Here is a 25,077-nt window from a genome sequence, read left to right as displayed (position 1 = left end):
ATTTAAGCTTAAGAAACCTAAAGAGTAAGAATTCAAATTTGGATCAAGTACTCTAAGATAAATAGGCCAAAAGCCCATTTCTTTCTCATGTTCTTGTCAGGATTTGACAGTAGTTGGATATAACCTAATTGAAAGACGCTATCAGTTACATAATTTAAACAACTGTGAGAATGTTCCATACATATTTAATAAGGCAATTCATTTTTTTTGAACAGATGAAGGCAAATAATTATTTCTGCTTTTTGCTTGGTGTCGTCTGTGACTCAGTGATAGCCCTGGGTCATGAGGTTGTGGGCATTGGTCACACTCCAGATACCTGAGCACAAAGTCTAGGTTGGGGTTCCACTGCCATACAGATGGTGTGCTGCACTGTCAGAGGTGTCATTCTTCAGATGAGATGTTCATCTGATGCCCTTTCAGGTGGACTTAAAAAGTTCACACATTATTCAAAGAGCAGTGGAGGCCTAGCCAATACCCCCCAAACGTACATCATTTAAATACATTATCTGATCATGTTCGTGGATTCTTCTGTGTGAAAGTTGCATTTGCAACATTACAACCATGATTACAGAATGAAAGTGTAACCACTTGTAAAGTGCTTTGGGACATTGAGGTTACATTAGAGACTGTACAAATCCAAGTTCATTCAATATTTTTATTTGAATCGATGTAAGCATTTTCAATCTTGAGTGTTCAATGATATGATTTATGTTAGTGGCTGCAGGATGCAATCTAACATCTTAAAAGATAATAAATAATTCATTCTGATATTAATAAAATTGTGGACATCTCACATTTCCAGCATGCACTGGCAGTGGACAAGGCTCTCTGATGGCAGTGTCAATGTGTAAATTGACCTGCATATATGCTCTCTATGAATGAAAGTGAATTATATCTTTTGTTTTCACTTCAGACTTGCTGAGTCTCGAACAAACATACAGTGCAAGAATGTCTCAATAGATCTTCAGGACTCTCGGATAGAAGAGGCCCTCCTATGATCCCAGACTTAAGCAAAGTGCGCCCATCACCTACAGATTCGAACAAAGAAGTTTTGTCACCACACAGCTTGGTTCAGGCAAAGCTGCATCTCACTCATTCTAACCGCAGTAACTTTGGCTTGGTTTTGGAACATGCTGAGAAGAAAGGATGTAAAGATTCACGTTCCTTCTGTTTGGCTGATACATGCTTGACAATTGACAGTTTTTCCTTTTGATAACCAATAACCAGATTGTTTTTTAAAGACTATTTAGCTTTGAACAATAATTTTCATGGAAAATTGTTTTTTTTTGTCTTAGTCTGACAACCATATCTGTGATTGAATGATTGATGCAAAAGTATCTTTAGATATAAACTGGCTGAGAAAGGTAAGGAGTGTGGGAGCAGTGATTTGAAATATAAATGTTTTTATCTCCAGATTTGGCACATTGCACAGGCGCATTGCAGCGAACATCAAGTGAATGTCTCCAAATAAGTTTGCCAACCTATTGTCACCACTCCGTGTTTCCACAGTTGGTAGCATAAAAAATAGAGCATTACTTGGCAAGCTAAATCTAACCATTTTTTCTGGAATACTGCCGTTGGTAGCACAGAATTTACGATATAATGAATGACTTTACTCAAATACAAATCAGATTTATTTTAGAAATAAAGTTCTGGGATATGACAATTGAATAATCTGAGACATGACATGTGGTAAGTGTGTGCTTGGGAAGAAGAAGGTGACTTTATAAAGTAATGATTCCCAGAGCACTCCAGCACTGGATTTTATTTTATTATTTCTTAGCCTATTGTACACTAATCAACAGAGATTGTTTGGTACCATTAGTCAACATCTCCACTATCATTGTTTCAAGTGACCAACAGAATGGTAGAAAGGAAATGAAATTGCCTTCGGAATTACTAGGAAGAAAAAAGTCTCTGCTTATATGATAAAATGAAATTGTACCCAAAAAAATGCAAACTATCACACATTGGGCTGAGTTTTGCAGGCCACCTGCAGGTGGAAAACAGGTGGAGGATCTGTAAATTGGGGTGGCCTGTGCCCGCCTGCCCATCCCCATCCTGCTACCAGTTTCTGGATGGTGGGGAAGTGTCAGGTTAAATTAAGCCTTTAAATGGCCAATTAATGCCTCCTGCAATACCGGCAGTGACCACCAGTCTTATTATCATTGAATCCATGCACTGGCAGTACGGTAACATCGTAGTTAGCACAATTACTTCACAGCTCCAGGGTCTCGGGTTCGATTCCCGGCTTGGGTCACTGTCTGTGTGGAGTCTGCACGTTCTCCCCGTATGTGCACGGGATTCCTCCGGGTGCTCCGCTTTCCTCCCACAGTCCAAAGATGTGCAGGTTAGGTCGATTGACGATGATAAATTGCTCTTAGTGTCCAAAAATGTTAGGTCGGGTTGCTGGGTTACGGGGATAGGGTGGATGTGTGGGCTTAAGTGGGGTGCTCTTTCCTAAGGGCCGGTGCAGACTCGATGGGCCAAATGGTCTCCTTCTGCACTGTAAATTCTATGATGAATTCCTGCAGTGCAGAAGGAGGCCATTCGGCCCAATGAGCCTGCCCAGGGTCCAACCCTTTCCCTGTAACCTAGTAACCCCATCTAAACTCTTGGACACAAAGGGACATTATCTTTGGACTGTGATAAGAAATCAAAGCTCCCAGAGGAACTCAGACTCTGGGAGAAAGTGCAAACCCCACACAAAGGCAGTCACCCAAGGTCTGAATCGAACCCGGGTTATTAGCTCTGTGAGGCTTCAGTGCTAACCACTGTGCCACCGTTCCACCTTGTAACAACTGCTGGCCTCTGATTGGGCAGCAACTCTTTGTGGTGTGAATCTTGCTGGAGACTGATGGAAGTTCCCGCGTCAGACTAATTAAAATGCTGTTGCCCGAAAAGTCGGCCAAGTGGAGGCGAACTCAGCCCTAAAATGTAAGCTAGGGTGCAGGGAACCCACTCGGAGCATATAATCCAATCCATCAAAAAACGATTAGTGCAAAGAATGAACTCCAAGGAATTGATAGTTATATGTTTAATGGCACCACAGTTATATGTTTAATGGCACCACTGCAAGAGACAATGCTATGTTTGGTCAGCATCATTGACAATTAACCTGATACCTCCAACCATACTGAAAACCAGATGTATCGACTAATACTTACACAAATATGTATAGGAATCCACTTGTTACATTTTGCTACCAATTGGGAATATATCATGGTCTGCTGCAAAGGATTTCTGCTTCTAGATATGCAATTTCAATTTCTAATCTACAAGTTTCCAAGTGATTATGGTTGCAGATTACGGATATACTTGATGCTTTAGAATGTTGGAGAATTTTATGAAAATCAAATTTATTTATTAGAGTTGAAAACATCTTTACTTCTGTAAGCAAAATGAAGTGTATTATTGAATTAATTTCTCCATATTGAAAAATGTAGGCAGAAAGGATATATATATTCTCAATGTTCAAGACTTCGTACCAAGTGGAATAGAATCACATGTTAGACGAAGAATGGTCACGAAAGATGTGTTTTGTTTGTATCTGTCGGATTGTAGCTTTGGGGAAAGAATGTGTATATTTTGCTCAACACAATGTCCTCGATGAAATTGAATTAATTCAAATATTCTTGCACAAAAGAGATCAGTTCTGGAGACCTTGGGTTGCATTTTACAGGGGGAATGGGTAACGGGTTATGGCTCGCCCCCTCAAAAGTAAAGTTGTCAGTAAGCCGACTCCCTCTGTGCCAGCCTACCGCACAACCATAACTGTGGGCAGGCTAAATTGAGTGAACAGTGGGACACACGCCCCTTGTTTGGAGACGCCCCTCTCTTGGAGCTGCCAGACCATCTGATGCGAGTTATGATACTAAATCACTGGGAGAAGGGGCTGGAGGCCAGGTTCTGTTGGCAGAAGGCTCTGAAGGAAGGGGGGCATTACGAATGAGATCCCACCCCCACCCCCAATTCTCCATTTGTTAATGTAGGCTTCTTTTAAAAATATTCTTCCCATTTCCGCCCAACTGCCCACGCCAAAAATGTTTAGGTCAATAGTCTTGTTAAGATGACCGTCATTTATATATTTACATATGGTGGGTGGGCTGCTGAGTTTGGCACCTTAACATCTAGCGTATTATGGGTGTGAGCTCAGAAGTGGGTAGGAAGGTGGTGGGCTGGTGATGCAACCTATTTTATATGCTGCCCACCACCACCCCTCAGCCAAAATCATATGAGCAGTCCGTAAAATCCAGTCCCATATGTTTTAAAAACCTAACACAACCATTTTTAAAAAATTCTGTTTAAAACAAAATTTAAAAAGTCAGCTGCTTTTCGAGCATAAATTTTAGGCATTTTTACTGTTTCCGTTTGATACAAAGTGGCCAGTAATGCAGTTAGGGAAAAAAAGATCGCTATTTATAATGCCAGAGTAATATATGATCAATATATTCCTCCTTCAGATACCATGCCCGAAGAGGGTGATGGCAACTGTGGGCTTCCATTGGATTGCTCCGAGGTAATGCTTGGCAAAGCAGTGCAGTGATTTGTCGTTGCCTCTGGCAGTATGGCTGGCCAGGAAACTCTCTTGCTCTTACTGCCTGCCATCAGCCATTTTGGAAGGACTTACGGGCTGATAATCAACTTGTTTGGCCACATAATGAACCATTTGGCCGTCAGTCCCTTGAAGTGGGACATGAATGTTGGGTTTCTGGGCCAGAGATAAGGTCACTACCACTGCATCATAAAACTTTGACTAATATGTTAGTGGTGGCAAATAAATTATAACACAAATAACAAAAGAGGATATGCCTGTACATATTTTACAAAACTCACGATTGCAACTCTCATGGCTGTTATCTCTTGAAGTTACCTTAATTATGAATTTTGAAGGTGACGGGGACACTTTTTTAACAGAGTTGAAAACTTTCACTGAATTTAGTCACCTTTGTCACCTTGTTGAGATTTTAAATTTTTAAGAAAATCACCTCCTCGGCTGAAAGAAAACGTGGCGATTATAATGAGCTTTAACTGGAACTAATGTACATTATGCAGCCATACGAGGAAATAGTACTAGTTATTTGTGGGTTTTCTCTTTTAAACCCAACTATAAATTTTAAGCATTTTTAAAAATTAAACTAAACTGAAAATACTGAAGATTTTTAAGCAGCAGCAACTTTGTCCTAAGATAGAAATGCTGCTTTACAAAAGTGTTACTTTACCAACCAATGCTGCTGTAATTTGCAAATCAAGAACTCCTATAAAAATGAGAAATTACACCTGACTAATGTGCTTTTTTAAGCCTATTTTGTTGTACAATAATTTTGAAAAACTTGTATATTAATATAAAATCTATTTTGACCAGCCTTCATGTATTTAAATAAATAAGGTGTGCTGAGGACTGATCTTCGTTTGGTGATGCAATGTGACTTTTGGTATTTTATACTAGCACATTGAAAATGTTGACAGCAGTGACATTTTTTAAAAACTGTAGTTGTGAAGGACTCTGAATATATTTAAACAGAATGAAATAACTAATTTATTCCATTGTTAAGCTTCTTATTGACATTTTATAATATAATTTTTATTATCAACTGGAACCATTGTACTTAGCATAACGGAACTATCTCTAGCCTTCTGGATTAATTAGTAAGCATCATTAATTTATTTGGTCTGTGACCTGTGCCATTTAAAGCTCAAAGCGCTCATTGAAATACAAACAACACTAAGTCTGTAGTATTACAGTAAATAATTCAAAATATGAAGCTGTACTATAATTAATTATGAGGTTCATTAGCCAGAAATGTTGAGACTGCACGCTGATAGTAGTGACAGACTTAAGTTCGTACTTGCTGGTATCTATGCAAACGAATTGTTTAATTCCACATTCCTGTTGTTTGAATGCAGTCTGCAGATGAATTTTGCTGCTGACCATCTATTTTGGACTACTTGCACTACACCATTTTTGGTAATACAGCACTGACAGTTCTATCAAATCCGTTTTGAAAATGCTGCTTTAATATGACCATTTTTTGTAAATCTAAACTCTCTCTGAAAACATTAGAAAATCTCCAACTGGCTCTGTATGTTGGATAGCACACACGTTAGAGTTCTCTTGTAGTTAAGCTCAGTGTGAAGTCCGGTGACCCATAGAATAACTATGTGAATACAGTAGGTGTAATATTGCAGCATTCTGTAAACCAGAAATTTATTGAGTTTCCAATAATTTGCAATTTGATATTGTTATACTCTAATGACTACCTACAATTGTGCTGAATTTTGGATAAAATCTACTATAAAATCACTACCAGTGCTTTTTACAATTAATGTACATGTAATAATAAAAATCCTGAGACGTTTATCAGATGAGAAAGATTTTTGTCTTATTAAATGAATGAATGGTTAGCTGCAAAATGGAGAATAAAAGTTTAACATGATTTTTTTTAAAATTTAAAATGATTTTTTTTTTTAATTTAAAGTACCCAAGTCTTTTTTTTCTAATTAGGGGGCAATTTTAGCATGGCCAATCCACCTACCTTGCACATTTTTGGGTTTGGGGGTGTGACCATTTAATATGATTTCATTAGCACTGAATGCGCACAGGTTTTCAAAGTGCTTTCCAGGATGGTAGAGAATTCACAGAGCAGAAGGGAAAAATGAATGAGAACCAGGAGAGGGGCAAATACAAAGAGCAGAAAAGGCTCTCAGAGAGTCTTTGAAAGCAGGGAAGAAAGCTGAGATGTTTGCATCAGAGAATTCCAGAGAGTGGGAAAAAGGTGGTTGAAGGAGCAGCCGTCAACAACGAAGCAGGAAGAGACATCAGGCAAGCACCTAAGAACCAGATATAGGAATGGGCAATTTAGAGGTAATAGAAAGGGTGGAACTTGCAACAACCTGCATCAATAGGGGAACGGTCCTCAACAAACCCTTGGGATTGAGGGCAGACAAGTCCCCAGGACCTGATGGCCTGCATCCTTGGGTGTTAAAGGAAGTGGCAGCAGAGATCGTGAATCCATTGGTTGTAAGACTCCAAACTTTCCTGGACACGAGAAAGGTTCCAGTAGATTGGAAAAAGGCTGATGTAACGCCTATATTCAAAAAGAGAGGGAGGCAGTATGTGGCAAATTACAGACCAGTTAGTTTAACATCTGTTGTTGGAAAATTGTTAGAATCAATTATCAAGGAATTAATATCAGGATATTTGGAAAGCCAAAGCGCTATCCATTAAAGTCAGTATGGTTTTATGAAGGGCAAATCATGTTTGACTAATTTGCTTGAGTTCTTTGAAGATGTAACAAGCAAAGTGGACAATGGGGATCCTGTAGATGGATATATCTGGATTTACGGGAGACGTTTGATAAGGTGCCGCACAGAAGGTTGATTCACAAGGTGAGATCACATAGGATGAGCGGTAATTTATTAGCTTGGATAGAAGACTGACTGATAGACAGGAGACAGAGAGTCAGGATAAATGGGTCTTTTTCTGAATGGCAAGATGTAACTAGTGGAGTGCCACAGGGTTCGGTCCTTGGGGCCCCAGCTATTTACAATCTATATTAACAACTTGGATACAGGGATAGAATTCTATTGGTAAATCTGCAGATGACACAAAAATAGGTGGGACAGTAAGTTGCAATGAGGAAAGAAGGATCTTAGAAATTGATGTAGGTAGGTTAGGAGAATGGGCCAAAATGTGGCAGATGGAGTTTGTGGATAAGTGTGAGGTCATGTGTTTTGGTTGAAAAAATTGAAATGCAACTTATTACCTAAATGGGGAGTGACTTCGGGGTGCTCTGTTGCAGAGGGATCTGGGTGTCCTTCTACATGAGTCACAGAAAATGAGCATGCAGGTACAGCAGATGATAAGGAAATCAAATGGAATGTTGGCATTTATAGCAAAAGGAATTGAGTATAAAGGTAAGTTGCAACTATACAAGGCATTGGTAAGACCGCACCTGGAGTATTGTGCACAGTTTTGGTCCCCTTATCATAGAATCATAGAATTTACAGTGCAGAAGGAGGCCATTTGGCCCTTCGAGTCTACACTCGGGCCCTGAAAGAGCTCCCTACCTAAGCCCACATTTCCACCCTATTCCTGTGTCCAGCAACCGTACCTAACCTTTGGACACTAAGGGGGAATTTCTGTGTGACCAATACACCTAACCTGCACATCTTTGGGATTGTGGGAGGAAACAGGAGCACCCAGAGGAAACCCACGCAGACGGGAGACCAAGTCAGAAATCAAACCCGGGTCCCTGGTGCTGTGCTAATCACTGTGCTACCATGCCACCCTTTTTTGAGGAAAGATGTAGTGGCATTGGAGGCAATGCAGAGGAGGTTCAGAAGATTGATTCTCGAGATGGGTTTGTCTTATAAGGAGGAATTGAACTGTTTAGGCCTATACTCTAGAGTTTAGAAGAATGAGGGGAGATAAATTGAGGTATACAAGATGCTAAAAGGTATGGATAAAGTAGACGTGGAGCAAATGCTTCTTCTTGTGGGGCATTCTAAAATGAGTGGTCATAATCTTAGAATAAGAGGTATCAAATTTAAAACAAATTTGAGGAGGAACGACTTCTCCCAAAGGGTTGTGAACCTGTAGAATTCGCTAACCCAGAGTGCGGTGGTTGCAGGGACAGTGAGTAAATTTAAGGAGGAGTTGGACAGATTTTTAATTGGTAATGGGTTGAAGGGTTACGGAGAACGGACAGGACGGTGGAGTTGAGGCCAGGATGGGATTAGCCATGATCACATTGAGGGTGTTCGGCTCGGGAGGCTAAATTGCCTACTCCTGCTTCTAGTTCATGTGTTCTAGGGAGGAGATGCTTTGGCTGATTTTGCAATCCAGCTCTTGGTCTGTAGCATTGTAGGTAACAGATGATAGAATGGCGGAGTGACCCGATGGACCAAATGGCCTAATTCTGCTCTGAGGGAGAATTCAGAATGTCCAATTCACGTCTTTCGAGACTTGTGGGAGGAGGAAACCCACGCGATTATGGGGAGAACGCGCAGCCTCCACACAGACAGTGACTCAAGCGGGAATTGAACCTGGGACCCTGACGCTGCAAAACAAAAGTGCTTACCACTGTGCTACCATGCCACCTAGGGCCAATTGCAGACATTCCAAGAGACACTCTGGGGGTGGGGGGGTGGGGGAAAGAGGTCAGTTCATTCTTTGAGGTACAGAAAGCTAAGGGACTGAGCAAGGATTAGGATGAGTTTTTGTATGGATGAGGACACGTTCCAGAGCATCCCTGGGGACTTGTAGTTTATGGATGGTGGAGAGAGGGAGCTATGTGCACATTGGAGAAGGCTAGCCATCAAGTGGTGATAGATTAGAAATGAACCGAACAAGAAGCAAATTAGGAACAAATTGTGCATGTAATTGGAGATTGTCTTCATCATCGATCACAGGAAATAGGAAACTGCCCTTGGGGTCAAGTGGTGCACCAAAGTTCTACATCTCTGGGCTTTGCTTGAGTGATAGTTGGAGGTGGTAGCAACATATGTCCCTGGGTGTATACATCAGATGTGTTCATATAGTTAAGGCAGGAGAAAGTATTAGAGGCAAGGAGATATAAATTAGTGCAACAAAAATGGGCATGCTCAAACTGATATAAAAGCAAATCATCAATGGCACCAGATGTCATTCTGGTGCCGCTTTGAGGGCAGCACGGTAGCACAGTGGAGAGCATTGTGGCTTCACAGTGCCAGGGTCCCAGGTTCGATTCACCGCTGGGTCACTGTCTGTGCGGAGTCTGCACGTTCTCCCCGTGTCTGCGTGGGTTTCCTCCGGGTGCTCCGGTTTCCTCCTACAGTCCAAAGACGTGCAGGTTAGGTGGTTTGCCCTTAGTGTCCAAAAAGGTTAGGAGGGATTATTGGGTTATGGGGATAGGGTGGAAGCGAGGCTTAAGTGGGTCGGTGCAGACTCGATGGGATGAATGGCCTCCTTCTGCACTATATGTTCTATGTGAAGAGCAAGAGGCAGAATAAATTGTGTGGTGCTAAATGACACCTTTGCTGTCTTGTGAAGTACCTACCCATGTTTATGTACACTCTATTAGTGACATTGACCTGTTCATTGATTTTCGTGAGGGAAATCTTGTACTCTTATGTAGGAAGTAAATTATTGGAATAAGGCATTCGTTTCAGTTTAGGGAAGACTGGTTTAACTTGCTGTGATTTCAGTTAATGTTGTGCTTCTTGTCTGCACTTTTGTTTTTGTTGGATTTGGCTGCACGCTGCCACAGGGCATATTTCTCCAGATGAACTAAACATATAGTTGCCTTGCAATATACTTTCAACATTTCCCTTATTAAAACCCTCCAATCAGGCCCCATCTATTGGACTAAGATCCCATTGGTCACCAACAATTTCCTAAACTGAAATGAATGCTTTATTCCAATAATTTACTTCCTACATAAGAGTACATGATTTCTCTCTCGAAAATCAATTGACAGGTCAATGTCACTAATAGATTGTACATAAACATGGCTAGGTACTTCACAAGATAGCAAAGGTGCCATTTGGCACCACATAATTTATTCTGAAAATATAAGATGCTAAGGGCTGCAGTGCATAGGTTGCACCACCCACCATCTTTTGGAAGGAGGTTTTGCTAAGTCTCTGATATGCAGGGTACCTAATAATTCAATCAGGCATCACCTATTATGGAATGCATAGGTGGTTGAAAATCTACCAGAATTGTTGCTAAAATATAACTAGCACCCCCCCCCCACCCCAGCAATACAAATCCTGCCCCTCCCCACCATGGGAATTTAGGGCCACAGTCTCCCCACCCCCTCCCCCTAGTACATGTGCATTAGGATTACCTGATCCCACGACCCTCATGACAGTGACCCCAGCCCCCCAGTGAAAATATTATTGCGTTAAAACTCACGTGTCCCTTACAGCTGCCTTAGGCAGAGAAAGAGCATATGAAAATTAAGTTCCCTTCATGCTTGAATGGATCTCCAGTGAAACTGCTGTGAAACTGACCACAATATGCATAAACATTAGCTATGATTGACAGCTGATGAACACATCAAGAGCAGTTACATGCTTTCACTCCTTTTTCACAACAGAAAGCACTTAACTGCTTTTGAAGTGGCCATGTGCTGTCCATCATGGCTAGATGTTTATAAATATTGTGGTCAGTTTCTGCACGTTCTCCCCATGTGTGCGTGGGTTTCCTCCGGGTGCTCTGGTTTCCTCCCACAGTCCAAAACTGCAGGTTAGATGGATTGGCCATGCTAAATTGCCCGTAGTGTCCAAAATTGCCCTTAGTGTTGGTTGGGGTTACTGGGTTATGGGGATAGGGTGGATGTGTGGGCTTGTGTAGGGTGCTCTTTCCAAGAGCCGGTGCAGACTCTATGGGCCGATATAGAGGGATTTCTGTTATGATGGGGTTTCTGTTATGGGGGAGGGTCTATGTTATCAGGATCTTTGGCGGGGAGCTCTGATGCTGAGGGGTATGGTGGAGTGAGGTGGGCAGGATTTGCATTATGGGGAGGGAAGGGGTGCCCTCTAATTGACTTTGGCGGCACCTACCTCCCAGACCACTGTGAGGTTCACTGCGCCAGGGCCACGCTGACAAATACCTACACCAATCCATATCCACTTGAATCCTGACCTACAGCAGTATCATGGAGGCTTGGCGAGTCCGGTGCCCACCTACTAATAAGCGCGCATAGATTAATTTGACCTGATTCTCTGCCTGAACGCGGATCCCTCTTCTGGCGTCGGGCAGCAGAGAATCCAGCACATTAATTCAGAAAGCCTTTGATGAGGTGTCATCTCAGAAACTTATGATGAATGTCGAGGGCGGAGTCAGACATCAAAATGGGTTAAAAGATGGTTACAAAATGGAACACAGGTGTCAGGAGTTAAAAGAGGTTTCTCAGTATGGCAGATCTGTATTGGCACTGCTGTTGCTCACCATGCTTCGAGGTTTGGCTGTCTGGGGCAAGATGCAGTGATTCTACTTTGTATTTGTTCACTCAAGTCGCATTTGGGGAATAGCACCATGAATTTAATGTTTTAGTGAAACACATTTTTCCCCCCTAGCCTTGCAGTAAAAAAGCTCAAGTTTTTCCTCATCTTCATTCTCTAGGTACTAATTTATTACCTTGTCATTTGGCCGATTGCTGTTTGTGGAACTTTGCTGTGTGTAAGTTGGCTGTCTCACTTCACTATGTTATAACCATGATAGTACTTCATTAGCTGTGAAGCATTTGGAACATTTAGCTAATGAGAAGTATTACATAAATGCAAGTTATTTTGGGGATTTGCATTCTTGATCACCGTTTATGCTTTGTCTATTCTTATCCAAACCGCTAGATGGAGCAATCATCATGGAAAATCTTACACTAGCCACCCAGGACTGAAACAACTGTGCCATTGTAAGCAAAATGAGGCAGAAGCATCAACGTCACCAATTGTATTAAGCCCAAGGCCATTTACCTTATTTAACACATGCAGATAACAAGGTTATTGATCAGGAGTGATTAAAAGTGAACAAATTGACAGCTTGCTGAAAGGAATATATTAAGATATCTGATCTGAAGTTTTATATCCTTCGATAAGGAATTGTACAAAATTCTGCATGATGTTCGTGAAGTCTGTTTTCTGGAAATTATCAACTTGAAAACACTTTGTGTCATGGAATAAGTGGATTATTTGGTGGCAATCTAACAGAGCAGTTAGATTCCAGGTTCAGAGTGTGCGTTACATGATATTGAGGAATTGAGACAATGGCGTGAATTTTATGTTTGGGGCGTGTCTCACCTCAGTGCAGAAGGAGTGGCTGTCGATTCCGCTCCCACCAGAAATCACGTTTTTAACGCAACATTACACTAGCTGGCCAATTGACGACTACCAGCAGGGACCACGTCGGTGAAAGGCTGAGAGCTGCCGGGAAGGGATGGAGGCAGGTGGGTGCTGACAAAAGGGACATTTGCAGGCTAGCACTGCCACTGTGTTCCTTCAGGGGGACAGATCTCAGTTCCCAGACACATTTGTTAATTTTATTGAGCCCTGCCTTTCATCCTGCCCTGGATTGAGATCGTAGAAGCATAGAAGGCCGCCTGGCCAATCATAAAGGCAGACCAGCAACGTAAAATCCCAGTCAATTGCTGCTCAATTTACATCGACTTCTTGGTTGTCGGTGTGTGCAGTTCCGCCTCGCCCCTGCCAATTGAATTAACGCACAAGGGTGCGATACCATCGGGACACCCACCCGATGCATTGTTATGCAATTTTATGCATTTCCGGGTTAGGCTCACTGAACAACGAAAAATGCTGGCCAATATCTTAAATTGCTGTCTTAAAGACACTCAGTGATTTGTCCTCCATTGCCTTCTGGGGCAATGAGTTCCACAGGTTCACCACCCTCTGGCTGAAGAAATTCCTTTTCATCTCTGTTTTAAAGGATCGTCCCTTTAGTCTGAGGCTGTGCCCTCAGATTCTCGTTTCTCCTACTCGTGGAAACATCCTCTCCACGTTCACTTTATCGAGGCCTCTCAATATTTCAGTATTCTTTAAGTTTCAATGAGATCTCCCCCCTCGTTCTTCTAAACTCCAATAAGTACAGACCCAGAGTCCTCAACTGTTCCTCATATTACAAGTCCTTCATTCCAAGGATCATTCTTGTGAACCACCTCTGGACCCTCTCCAAGGCCAGCACAACCCTCTTTAGTTAAGGGGCCCAAAAACTGCTCACAATATTCCAAATGGGGTCTGACCAGTGCCTTATATAGCCTCAGAAGGACATCCCTGCTTTTGTATTCGAGCCCTGAATATTAATGCTAACATTGCATTTGTCTTCCGAACTGTCAACTGAACCTGCACATTAACCTTAAGAGAATCCTGAACTGGGACTCCAAAGTCCCTTTATGCCTCTGATTCCGAAGCCTTTTTTCATTCAGAAAATAGTCTATGCCTCGATTCCTCCTGCCAAAATGCATTACCTCACACCTTTCCACATTGTATTCCACCTGCCACTTCTTGGCTCACTCTCCTAGCCTGTCCAGGTCATTCCTCAACACTACCTGTCCCTCTACATATCTTTATATCATCTGCAAACTTAGCAACTAATGTCCTCCATTCCTTCTTCCAGATCATTAACGTGCACCGTGAATAGCTGCGGTCCCAGCACTAACCCCTGTGGAACACCTCTAGTCACCAGCTGCCAACCTGAAAAGGACCCCTTTATCCCCACTGCCTTCTGCCAGTCAGCCAATCTTCTATCCATACCGGTCATTTCCTGTCTTCTGCCTCCCTCCCTTCTTAAACAGGGTGCTACATCAGTCATTTTCCAATCCTCTGGGACCCTCCCTGCCTCCAGTGATTCCCAAAAGATCACCACCAATTCCTCCGCTATCTCTTTCAGAACCCTGGGCTGTAGTCCATCCAGTCCAGGTGATTTATCCCCCTTCAGACCTTTCAGTTTCCCCAGCATCTTTGCCTTAGTAATGGCCACTACACTCTGTCCTCTGTCTCTCTTGAAGTTCTGGGATGCCACTGGTGTCTTCCAACATGAAGACTGATGCAAAGTATCTATTCGGTTCCTCTGCCATTTCTACGTTCCCTATTATTACTTCTCATGCCTCACTTTACAATGGCCCACTATCTATTCTTGCCTCTCTCTTACCTTTTATATATCGAAAAAACTCTTGCAATCTTCTTTTATATTATTAGCTAGCTTACACTTGTATTTTATCTACACCCAATTCTTGCTTTTTTAGTTGTCCTCTGCTTGCTTTTAAAGGCTTCCCAATGCTGTGGCTTCCGACTAATCCTCGCCAAATGGTAAGCTTTTTCCTTTGCTTTTATGCTGTCCTTGACGTGCTCGTCAGCCATGGTTGCCTTTTCCTCCTCTTGGCAAGTTTCCTTCTCCTTGGGATGAATTTATTTGTGCCTCCCAGGTAACTCCCCAAAACTCTAACAGATTCAAAAAACGCTTCCTCCCTGCTGTTACCAGACTCCTGAATGACCCTCTTATGGACTGAACTGATCTCTCCACGCATCTTCTCTACTGAGTAGCACTACACTCCATATGCTTCAGCCAATGTCTGTGTCTATGTATTTACATTGTATATCTATCGTATGTCCTATCTTTTTTCATGTATGGAAAGTTCTGTCTAGACTGCATGCAGAACAATACTTTTCACTGTATCTCTGCCTGCATGACAATAAATCCCCTAAAAAAACTCTTACCATTGCTGTTCCACTGTCTTCCCCCTTCCAATCAATTCTGGCCAGCTTCTCCCTCCTATCTTTGTATTTGCTTTTATTCAGTTATAAAACCATTACATCTGATTTCAGATTCTCCCTCTCAAACGGTAGGGTTAATTCTATCATATTGTGGTCACTGCCCCCTAAGGATTCCTACATCTTAAGCTCCCTAATGCCTCATTATGCATCATTATATCCAGTATTGCTTGTTTCCCAGTGGGCTGTACCGCAAGCTGCTCAAAAAAAACATCTCGTAGACATTCTACAAATTTATTTTCTTGGGATACACCACCAACCTGATTTTCCCAGTCCACCTGCATATTGAAGTCCCCTGTGATTATTGTAATATTGTTTTTCTATCTCCTGATTTATTTTCTGCCTCACATCCTGACTACTGCTAGGGGGGCCTGTTCATAACTCCCATCAGGGTCTTTTTTCCTTTGCGATTGCTTAACTCTACCCACACAGATTCTATGGTTTCTGACCCTTGCTGTCGCTTCTTGCTATCAATTTAAGTTCATTTCTTACTAACTATGCAGCCTCACCCCCTCTGCATGCCCTTTCAATAGGACATATGTCCTTGGATATTTAGATCCCATCCTGATCCCCTTGCAGCTACGACTCTGTGATGCCCTCCACACTGTACCTGCCAATTTCTTGTGTGCAACAAGCTCATTTACCTTGATTTGTATACTGCGTGCATTTAGATACAACACCCTCAGCCCCGTGTTGACTGTGCTACTTCTCATGATTGTCTCCTTTTTTGCTAGGCCTGAAGTTACATTCCTGCCGCTTTCTACACTTTTTATACTCTCTGTTCTTTCAGCTGTTCTGGAAACGTTACTAACATCTCCTGAGCCCTCGGCCCCTTTAACTCATTTAAAGTATTCGTCATTAACCTGCACTCTCACCTTCTCCTTTTTCGCTCTATCTACAGACCTAGTTATGCAATTCGCCAGGACTCTGATCCCAGCTTGATTCAGGTGAAGTCCGTCCCATTGGAACAGCTCCCTCCTTCGTCAGTACTGGTGCCAATGTCCCATAAATTCAAACCCATTTCTCCCACACCAACCTTTGAGCCACGCATTTACCTCTTTCAATTTATTGCAATGTTGATGTAAGCCTACTTGTGACACTAATAAAGATTATTATGATTATTAACCCTGTACCAATTGGCTTGTGACTCAGGTAGTAATCCAGAGATTGTTACCTTTTTGATTCTGCTTTGTAATTTAGCCCTAGCTACTCATACGCCTTCAGCCAAGCCTCTATTTTTGTTCTACCTATGTTGTTGGTACCGATATGGACGACGAAATGGATGTTTTCCCTCCCTCTCCAAGTTTCTGCTCTGAAGACGAGTCATGCAGACTCAAAATGCTAACTCTGTTTCTCTCTTCACAGATGCCACCAGACTTGCTGAGTTTTTCCAGCATTTTCTGTTTTTACTTCAAAAGTATTTCATTGGCTGTAAGTGCTTTAGGATGTCTTGAAATTATGAAAAGAGTTATATAAATGCAAGTTTTTTCTTTCATTTTTCTGAAGTATAAATAAATGTAATGGCCTCTTTCTGTTACTGAAAATTCTGGTTAAGTCTGCCAAATGAACAGCAGGCTTTCATCTGAATGGGTTGGACAGAATATCCAGGCTTCTATAAATCAAAAAAATACAGTAGTTGTTGCTGTCAGTTGCACTACGTGGATTGAATTAAAGAGTAGAATGTACTGAGAAATGGTATTCAATGTGCAACACTCATTCATCAAGTGTAAAGATGTCCTTTGTATTTAATTGTTAATGAATTTTGAATACTGAATTGCAATTTTTCGGTCTAATTTGTTATATTCTGTCGGACAGCGCTACCTGCTTAACAGTCCACCACGGCAGACTGAATTCCATCAGAGTTTATATCAGATATTTCATTAAGGATGTCATCTGGTGCACTATCTAGATCCAGCATCCCCTCAATATCAGCCAAGGCATCATCAGTCAGTAAAAGTACACCTTCCATAATACATTTGATGTATTGTATTATAGATATTTGGTGCAGTAAGGGTGAATAACCTGGGTTAGTGTCTGTATGACTGCCACAATATTGGTTTTAAAGAATCCTGGTTTGAAAGGCTTTGGGAGCCAAGAGGTGTAATTAAGGCAATATAAAAAGCTTGGATTAATAGTGTTTTGCTTGGATTTAGGGGGCTCCCAGTGGAGTTACTTTGATTTCATCTTGGTAAGATGATGTTATTAATGGGAGGAGCATTGTACCAGGCATTGTGCAGAAGAGCAGTTTAGTTGAGTTTTGGGATGGGAGCAGAGATCAAGCATCTGCTCCCACTGCAGTTCAGCTGAAACAAGCCAAGAAGCAATTTCTGAAGAAATACAGTCTGCGTTTCTGCATTATCATAGAGTCATAGAATTTACAGTGCAGAAGAAGGCCATTCGGCCCATCAAGTCTGCACCGGCCCTTGGAAAGAGCACCCTACTCAAGCCCATACCCCCACCCTATCCCCGTAACCCCACCCAACCTTTTTTGACACTGATGGCAGTTCAGCATGGACAATCCACCTAACCTGCACATCTTTGGACCATGGGAGGAAACTGGAGAACCCGGAGGAAACCCACACAGACACGTGGAGAAACTGAAAGTGCAAACTCCGCACAGACAGTGGCGCAAGCCGTGAATTGAACCTGGGATCCTGGAGCTATCAAGCAAATGTGCTGCCGTTTCTCCCCCCCCCCCCCCCCATTCTGACAAAATTGAGGTCTCGCTCTTACAACAGTCTCAAAGTAGAATATTAAGACCTCTGTACAACAGGTATTCCTGAGTGCTAACAGTAATTGAAAGTAGATTGGGAGCTTAGATGGTTTTGTTGTTTGAGTGGAAGTAAAGATAGCAGTTAAGGATTATTGTGCAACTGTATTGATCAGCATTGTTTAAGGGATAATTGTAAGCTTTTTTCTTATGTGATGTTAAAGATATTTTAATAATGTGTCAGTAATGAAGTTTGCTTTAATATACCATATCCCCATTTTTGGGGAAAACACTCCTGAAAGGAGGTATCCTTTAATCACAGTCTTACTTTATTTTATCGGAAATTTCTGTCCAGTATCCAAGCCACTGTTGGGGTCTGGTCTGGGATCGTAATACTTGGTTATTTACTTGTGGATGTAATTGTACCAAACTAATTCCTGTGCAAATTCTATCCCACCACCCACCCAGATTAAAACCCTTTAATGCCAATTCCGGGTGGAATTGTTTATATCACATTTAGAATAACAAAACAAAAAACTGGAAAACACCACTGATTTGGCAAATACAATCACATCAGTGTGGGATGTAAGATTCTTGCAAGCCTGTTGTTTGTTGCTGTTTCTCTTCCTGCACCTAGTGGTGCACAAAGCCGACTTTCATGTGTGGCTTTTCCTGGAACAGGTCGCTAGTCTGTCGCCAGATGCTTGAGTTGCGCCACTCCGCATCAAGCATGGCTGACCAGCGGTTTCCCTGCTCTGACTACCTGCCACTGGCATGTTGCAAGGATTTTACAGGTTGACACTCAACCTGTTTGGCTGTATAATGAAAGCATCTTCCTTGCCCAACAAGTTGAACCCAGAGCTTTAGGCTCAGGTGCAGATATGCTTCCCACTGTACCATAAGACCTCCTATAGGCTCCTGTAGTGAGCTTGAAATATTGATACTGTTAACTGAAGTCCTTGATTTTCTATCTAATGTTCCTGTGAGTATTGTGTTCCTTGCTTGGGAGTACCTGAAAATGTACCTTCTATTTTTAAATCTTTCCCTATATGTCAGTAATAATACATGCGCCAATGGTTTCAAACATAGGCGAGATTATTTTTAGCCTTATTAACAAGTGAATGCTTATGTACACCACCTGCTTTGATGAAGGCATGAATCGCTTTGAATTGAAATTTCAGGTAAAATAGTGGACAAAGGAATGCCATCCCATAAGAATCTTAAACACCCATTTCTAGGCCCATATTGTTTTAGTTCATTTTTGTTTTTCTAATCTGAATAAAATCCAGATTTGTTTTCACAATGGTAGCAAACATCTTTATTTAAGTTTGGTATCAAATAAATTAAAATGCAAGAAAGGTGTTGTCCGCATTGGTTATTTGTTAGCTATCAGGAAACATTGCCCTCACATGAGCTGCAAAGGGATGAGTTTTTTCAGTTTTCAGTTGTTGTGTACCTTCTCCATGACAAGTTACTGCAGGAGTTCAACACATCTCAGAGCCACATCATTCACTGACAATTGCACACCAAGCGTCATGCCTATGCAGCTTTTGGAATAGTTTGCCACATATAGTGAATGAAAGAGCATGCATTTATATAGCCCCTCTCACATCCTCATGTAATGCCAAATCATCCGACAGCGATTAAATAGATTTGAAATACAGTCCTTAATGTGCAACGCAGCAGATGATTTTTTCCCAAAGCAAGTTCCCACAGATAGCACTGTAATAAATGACCAGTTTATTTGTTTGTGATAAAAGCAAAATACTGCGGATGCTGGAGATCTGAAATAAAAACCAAAATTCTGGAAAAATTGATCATGTCTGGCAGCGTCTTAGGAGAGAGAGAGAAACAGTTAATGTTTCAGGTCCAATATAATTCCTCTTTGGAACCCGAGTTGTGAAGAAGAGTCCTAAATGACTCGAAACATTTCTCTCTCCATTTCTGTTTGTGATATTGGCAATTCAGTGGTTAGCACTGCTGCCTCACAGCGCCAGGGATCCGGGTTCAATTCCAGTCTTGGGTGACTGTCTGTGTGGAGTTTGTACGTTCTCCCCGTGGTTATCACTCACACCGGCTGCATATCATGGACATTGACTCAGTGTGATATTACTCATAATTTTGATCAATTGTTTTCATCCCTTGGATCAGTATTCTTCGCCCGGGACCCATTTTTTACTGACCAGCCATCCTTCACGACCCACGGCGGCCGTCCTTCGTGCCTCACACAATTTCCGCTTACCTTTGATGTGATAGGTGAGCTTGCTTGGTCCTCACAATCTCACTTAGCCACGTGGTTAGCACTGTTGCTTCACAGCGCGAGGGATCTGGGTTTGATTCCCGGCCTGCAGAGTCTGCACATTCTCCCCGTGTCTGTATGGGATTCCTCCCGGGTGCTCCGGTTTCCTCCCACAGTCCAAAGATATGCAGGTGGATCGGCCATGCCATATTGCTCATAGTGCCCAAAGGTTAGGTGTGGGAACTGGGCTACGAGGTGAGGGTGGAGATGTGGGCTTAAGTAGGGTGCTCTTTCAAGGGCCGGTGTAGACTCGATTAGCCGAATGACCTCCTTCTGCATTGTAAGTTCGATGATCATCTATGGTCATTCAATGTTACATTTCTGCTAAGCACTTCAACAGACGATTTAAGATCTCACTGCATCCATTTAAAAAAATCAAGAAGTTTGTCCTCAAACTTGCCTTGCTTCGTCTTGAAATGCCTTTGAGTTTTGAGGTTTAACCTTTATTTGCCAGTACTTCCCTGCATATAACACACAAACTTTGCATCGTGATTTGCTGTGGCACAATTAATAATAATCTTTAATAATCTTTATTAGTGTCACAAGTAGGCTTACATTAACAGTGCGATGAAGTTACTGTGAAAATCCCCTAGTCGCCACATTCGGGTATACTGAGGGAGAATTCAGAATGTTGACTTCATCTAACAAGCACATCTTTCATGACTTGTGGGAGGAAACCGGAGCACCCGGAGGATACCCCCGCAGACAGGGGGAGAATGTGCAGACTCCGCACAGACAGTGACCCATGCTGGGAATCGAACCCAGGTCCTTTGCGCTATGAAGTTAGTGCTAACCATGTGGCTACCGTGCCACCCGCGGTAATAAACCCATACCTCAAAAAACCATCTTTATACTGCTTTGTTCCTGTTTTCAGCTTCTTCGTGGGTTGTTCACCAGAGGCCCCAGAGCTCACACCAGCACTGCTTGCAGCTACAAAATGGAAGAATTTCTCTCGCGTTCAGAGCACATGATCTGCTCTTTGCCGCTGCTTCTGGAGAGAAGACACCATCGACTTTTAAAAAAGAATCTGTTCCTGTGTCAGCGGCTGACGTTGGGAGGAGGCAGGCTGTCCCGCAGGACTCCGGGCCTGCACACTGAGAGGGGGCACGCGTGCGCAGGATGGCCAGCATTTTTAAAAGCCGGCCGCAGCCATTGGGTACTTCTTCCCATGATCAGGAATGGTGCGAATGATAGCCCGTAACCGGAATGACAGACACCCACGGTGCGCAACCCTGGCTTTGAAAATGACTGCCTGAGGTGAGCCAGTCAGGAGGCCAATGACCGTCCATTGACACTGAAACAGATGCCCTTGGAAGATGCATCTGCAGCACACCCTCTCTCAGCACTAAGGACCAGTGTAGATAAAGCACAGATACAGGCACGTCCATGGGCAATAGGCATCGGCTCAGTTGGTGGTGCGCAGCGGTGAGGGCACATCACCTTTGAGCAGATGGCGGAGGCAGGCGGTCCTCGGGATGCTGGAAGTCAGAGGAGTGCAGGAGACCTGGACCACGCTGAGGCAGATGATGAGCCTCTGTAGTCATTAACCAAGGGTAAATGCTAATTCTCCAGCGGGATGAGTTCGCGAGATCTGACAGATGCCCCTGAAGGTCTGCGTGCTGTGTTCTTTGACAAGGAGGGGTCCTTGCAGAGCATGAGTGTCATGTTGACCCTTAGCAATGAGTGCACAGCCTCATCCTTGGAGAGTGGTGACTTTCGTAGAGAGACAGCTCCAGGGACAGAATGAGAGGTTCCTGGGATTGTGCTCGAATCTACAAGCCCTCGCGAGTGTGGGAGAAGGATGTGGCAGCCAATCTCTCAGATGGGTGCCCATCCTTAACTGGTGAGCAGGGAAGTCCAGAGACACCTCACAATGCCACGAGCTGGCTATCCTCTCATGGTTTCCCGATCAAGGGTAGCAGCTTCTCCACCTCTCTGCCAGTCACCATGACAACGCTGACGGAGTGCCCATCCATGCTGATGAGTGCACCCTCTTGGATTGAGCCAGCTCAGACCCTGTCGGCCAGAGGACAACACGCAAGGTAATCTACGCCAAATGGACACCACCGTCAGCAACCTGCCTCTATTGCTGCTGCCAGCGAGGGAGCTGCTGTCACCTCAATGTAGCACCCACAAAAGTAAGCTTAAGGCACAGTGAACACAGCAATGGGTTTGCACAGGTGGCTTATGTTTCTTTGTGAATATCTCGTGTATAAATCAATTCAGTTTTCTGTTTGTTTCGCATAAATGTCATAAAGAAAACTCTTTCCTCACAGCCCTGAGTGTCTTGTGTTTTGATAGGTGTATGCCTCATCAGTGACTGGGCAGGGAGGCAGCAATGCGGCGTTGGGTTTGTGGTATGGTTATAGGTGAGATGTTTGGGAAGGAGGCATTGCATTTGCCACTGGCAGAAGGCAAGCCTGGCCAGCCTAGCTGAAAGCATGCTGAATCAAAGCCCACTCATGTCCCTGCATTCCTGAAGCTTCCTCATTTGAGTCACTTTGTGCTCACCATTTGCCTGCCCCGGCTCTGCACCCGAGTCACCATTGGACTCCTCCTTTGAGGCTGGTGCAGCTGCCTCAGTTTCCTTCTTGTCCAGAAGTCTTGAAAGAGCAAGATTATGAAAAGCGCAGCAGACAACGACGATGAGCCACACTCATTCTGGCAGACATTGCAGAGCACTCCGGAGCTTTCCAGGCATCGGAAACTCATTGTCAGCAGGAGGAGGTTTTAACCTAATTTAGCAGGGGGACGGGTCAGTGTGAAGGTACAGTAGGGGGTGATGTACAGCTAAATATAAAAGATAAACCAAGTCTGTCTGAAAGGCAAAGCAAAGATTGACATGCTAAGGCACAAGGGAATACAGCAAAGCTGGAGTGGCATTTATTTTAATGCAAGGATTCTTATGGGTAAGGCGGATGAGTTGAAGATGTTAATTATCGCATGCAAATATGATATTGCTATCACAGAGACATGGTCGAGGGAGGACCAGGACTGGCAGCTCAATATTCCAGGATATAGAATCTTCAGGCCAGATGGAGGGAGGTGATGTCGCAATATTCGTCAAGGAATCAGTTACTGCAGTGAGGAAGGATCATGGCCGGGTTTCTCTGAAACCCCGGCCAAGTGTTGATGCCGGCATAAACACCGGAGTAGTGCACGCCGGCGTCAACAGGCCTCCTGGCCGAACAATTCACCGCTATTCAGGGGGCTAGCACTGTGCCGGAGTGCTGCGGATGCTCCGGTGCCGAAAGACGGCCCTGCACGGCCGGCGCGGGTCCGCGCATGCGCGCAACAGCTGTCTCCACGCCGGCGCGGGTCCGCGCATGCGCGCAACAGCCGTCTCCACGCCGGCGCGGAGCAACATGTCGGGGAACTTACAGCGGGCCGCGCGGATCCCAGCCGCCCGCCGATCTGAGGCCACCGATCGCGGGCCTGGACCCCATGGAGCCACCTCCCCAGAGCCAGATCCCCACGCCCCCCCCCCCCCCCCCCAGGACGTCCACAGCGGCCACGGGTCCGAGCTCCCGCCACGTGGTACATCACCAACTCTCAATAACTCTGAGCAATTCAACCAGGTCTTTTATCCCGCCCAAAATGGCAAAAACACTTTGGCTGTCTGCCCATGTTGCCCATGTGCTGACCTATCAATCACACGGGGAATGTAAAATCCAGGTCAATTGGGACTTGACGCCTCTCAATGAGCTTCCTAATTGTTGCCGACCGAAATATCACGTGTGTGTGATGCCGTTTGGATGCATGCCCAGCATCCTCCCGTGTGATTTCACGCACTTTGCGTAGGGCGCACGCCTGACAGGGCAGCAAAAATTCTGGCCCATGTGTTTGACTTTCAACTATATGCTTAGACTTTCCATGGATGGCACTTCCACCAAGGTTATGCAGATGAGTGGGAGAATCCCCAGAGAAATTTGGCCTGTCATTTTGCAAATTGTTTCCAGTCTATGCTTTATTAGTTTGCACTTGCTCCTGTATCCACTGGCAACATTCATCTATTAGGCTGTATAAGTGAGTGATACCTGCTGGTGCCTTGGCTCTATATCAACAGCAGTAAAATGGCAGAGGCAATAGATTTTTTTAAACGTTTTAGCTCTATGTTTGCATTAAATTGCTGACATTTAAAAATGGTGAATTAAACATAAAGCACTTTTAATTTACTAGAGGGCACGCAAGTGCTTTGTCATAAGCAAAAGTAGAATGAGCAGTTCAAATACGAGAGAGCCCTGTAAAGACAATCCCTTCAGAAAGGACTGACATTCAAGTGGCTTCCAAATTCTTACTCACTGCACTATTTGATATTACTTGCTGAGTTTTTAATTTCAAAAATAATTTCATTTAATTTTTAAAAATAAATTTAGAGTACCCAATTTTTTTTCGCAGTTCAGTGTGGCCAATCCACCGACGCTGCACATCTTTTGTGTTGTGCGGGAGAGATCCACGCAGACACTGGGAGAATGTGCAAACTCCACACGACAGTGACCTGGGGCCTGGATCGAACCCGGGTCCTCAGCGCTGTGAGGCAGCAGTGCCAACCAATGTACCATCGTCCTGCGCATAAAATAATTTCATTTCTATTCTGATAAATACAAGGTTAAAAAGATTTCTATGTTTCGGGCAGCCTTTTTAATGTAGGGTGAAAAAGGAGGAATGAAGGGGGTGATATAATCTGTTCTGAATTCTGCCTGACAACAAGGTTTGGTTGTTACAGGTTAAAGAGGAGGCCCAGGTTGTTTTACTGGGATGAAGATCCAAGATGCTCACACCTTAGACAATGGCAAGA

General features: G+C 43.4%; 1 protein-coding gene across 2 annotated transcripts in view; it reads left to right on the top strand.

Moving 5' to 3' along the window:
- The window catches only part of LOC140410675 (low density lipoprotein receptor adapter protein 1-B-like), a 165,982-nt gene extending 159,623 nt beyond the window's left edge, over positions 1–6,359 (top strand). For both annotated transcript variants that reach the window (XM_072499060.1, XM_072499059.1), the window contains one exon: positions 914–6,359. In XM_072499060.1, coding sequence (XP_072355161.1) covers positions 914–960 — 47 coding nt within the window. In that variant the 3' untranslated portion in view covers positions 961–6,359. The remainder of the gene's footprint in view (positions 1–913) is intronic.
- Positions 6,360–25,077: the final 18,718 nt, after the last annotated feature.

The sequence above is a fragment of the Scyliorhinus torazame genome, chromosome 4, assembly GCF_047496885.1.
Source record: "Scyliorhinus torazame isolate Kashiwa2021f chromosome 4, sScyTor2.1, whole genome shotgun sequence".
Lineage (NCBI taxonomy): Eukaryota > Metazoa > Chordata > Chondrichthyes > Carcharhiniformes > Scyliorhinidae > Scyliorhinus > Scyliorhinus torazame.
This window is presented reverse-complemented; position numbering and strand designations above follow the sequence as displayed.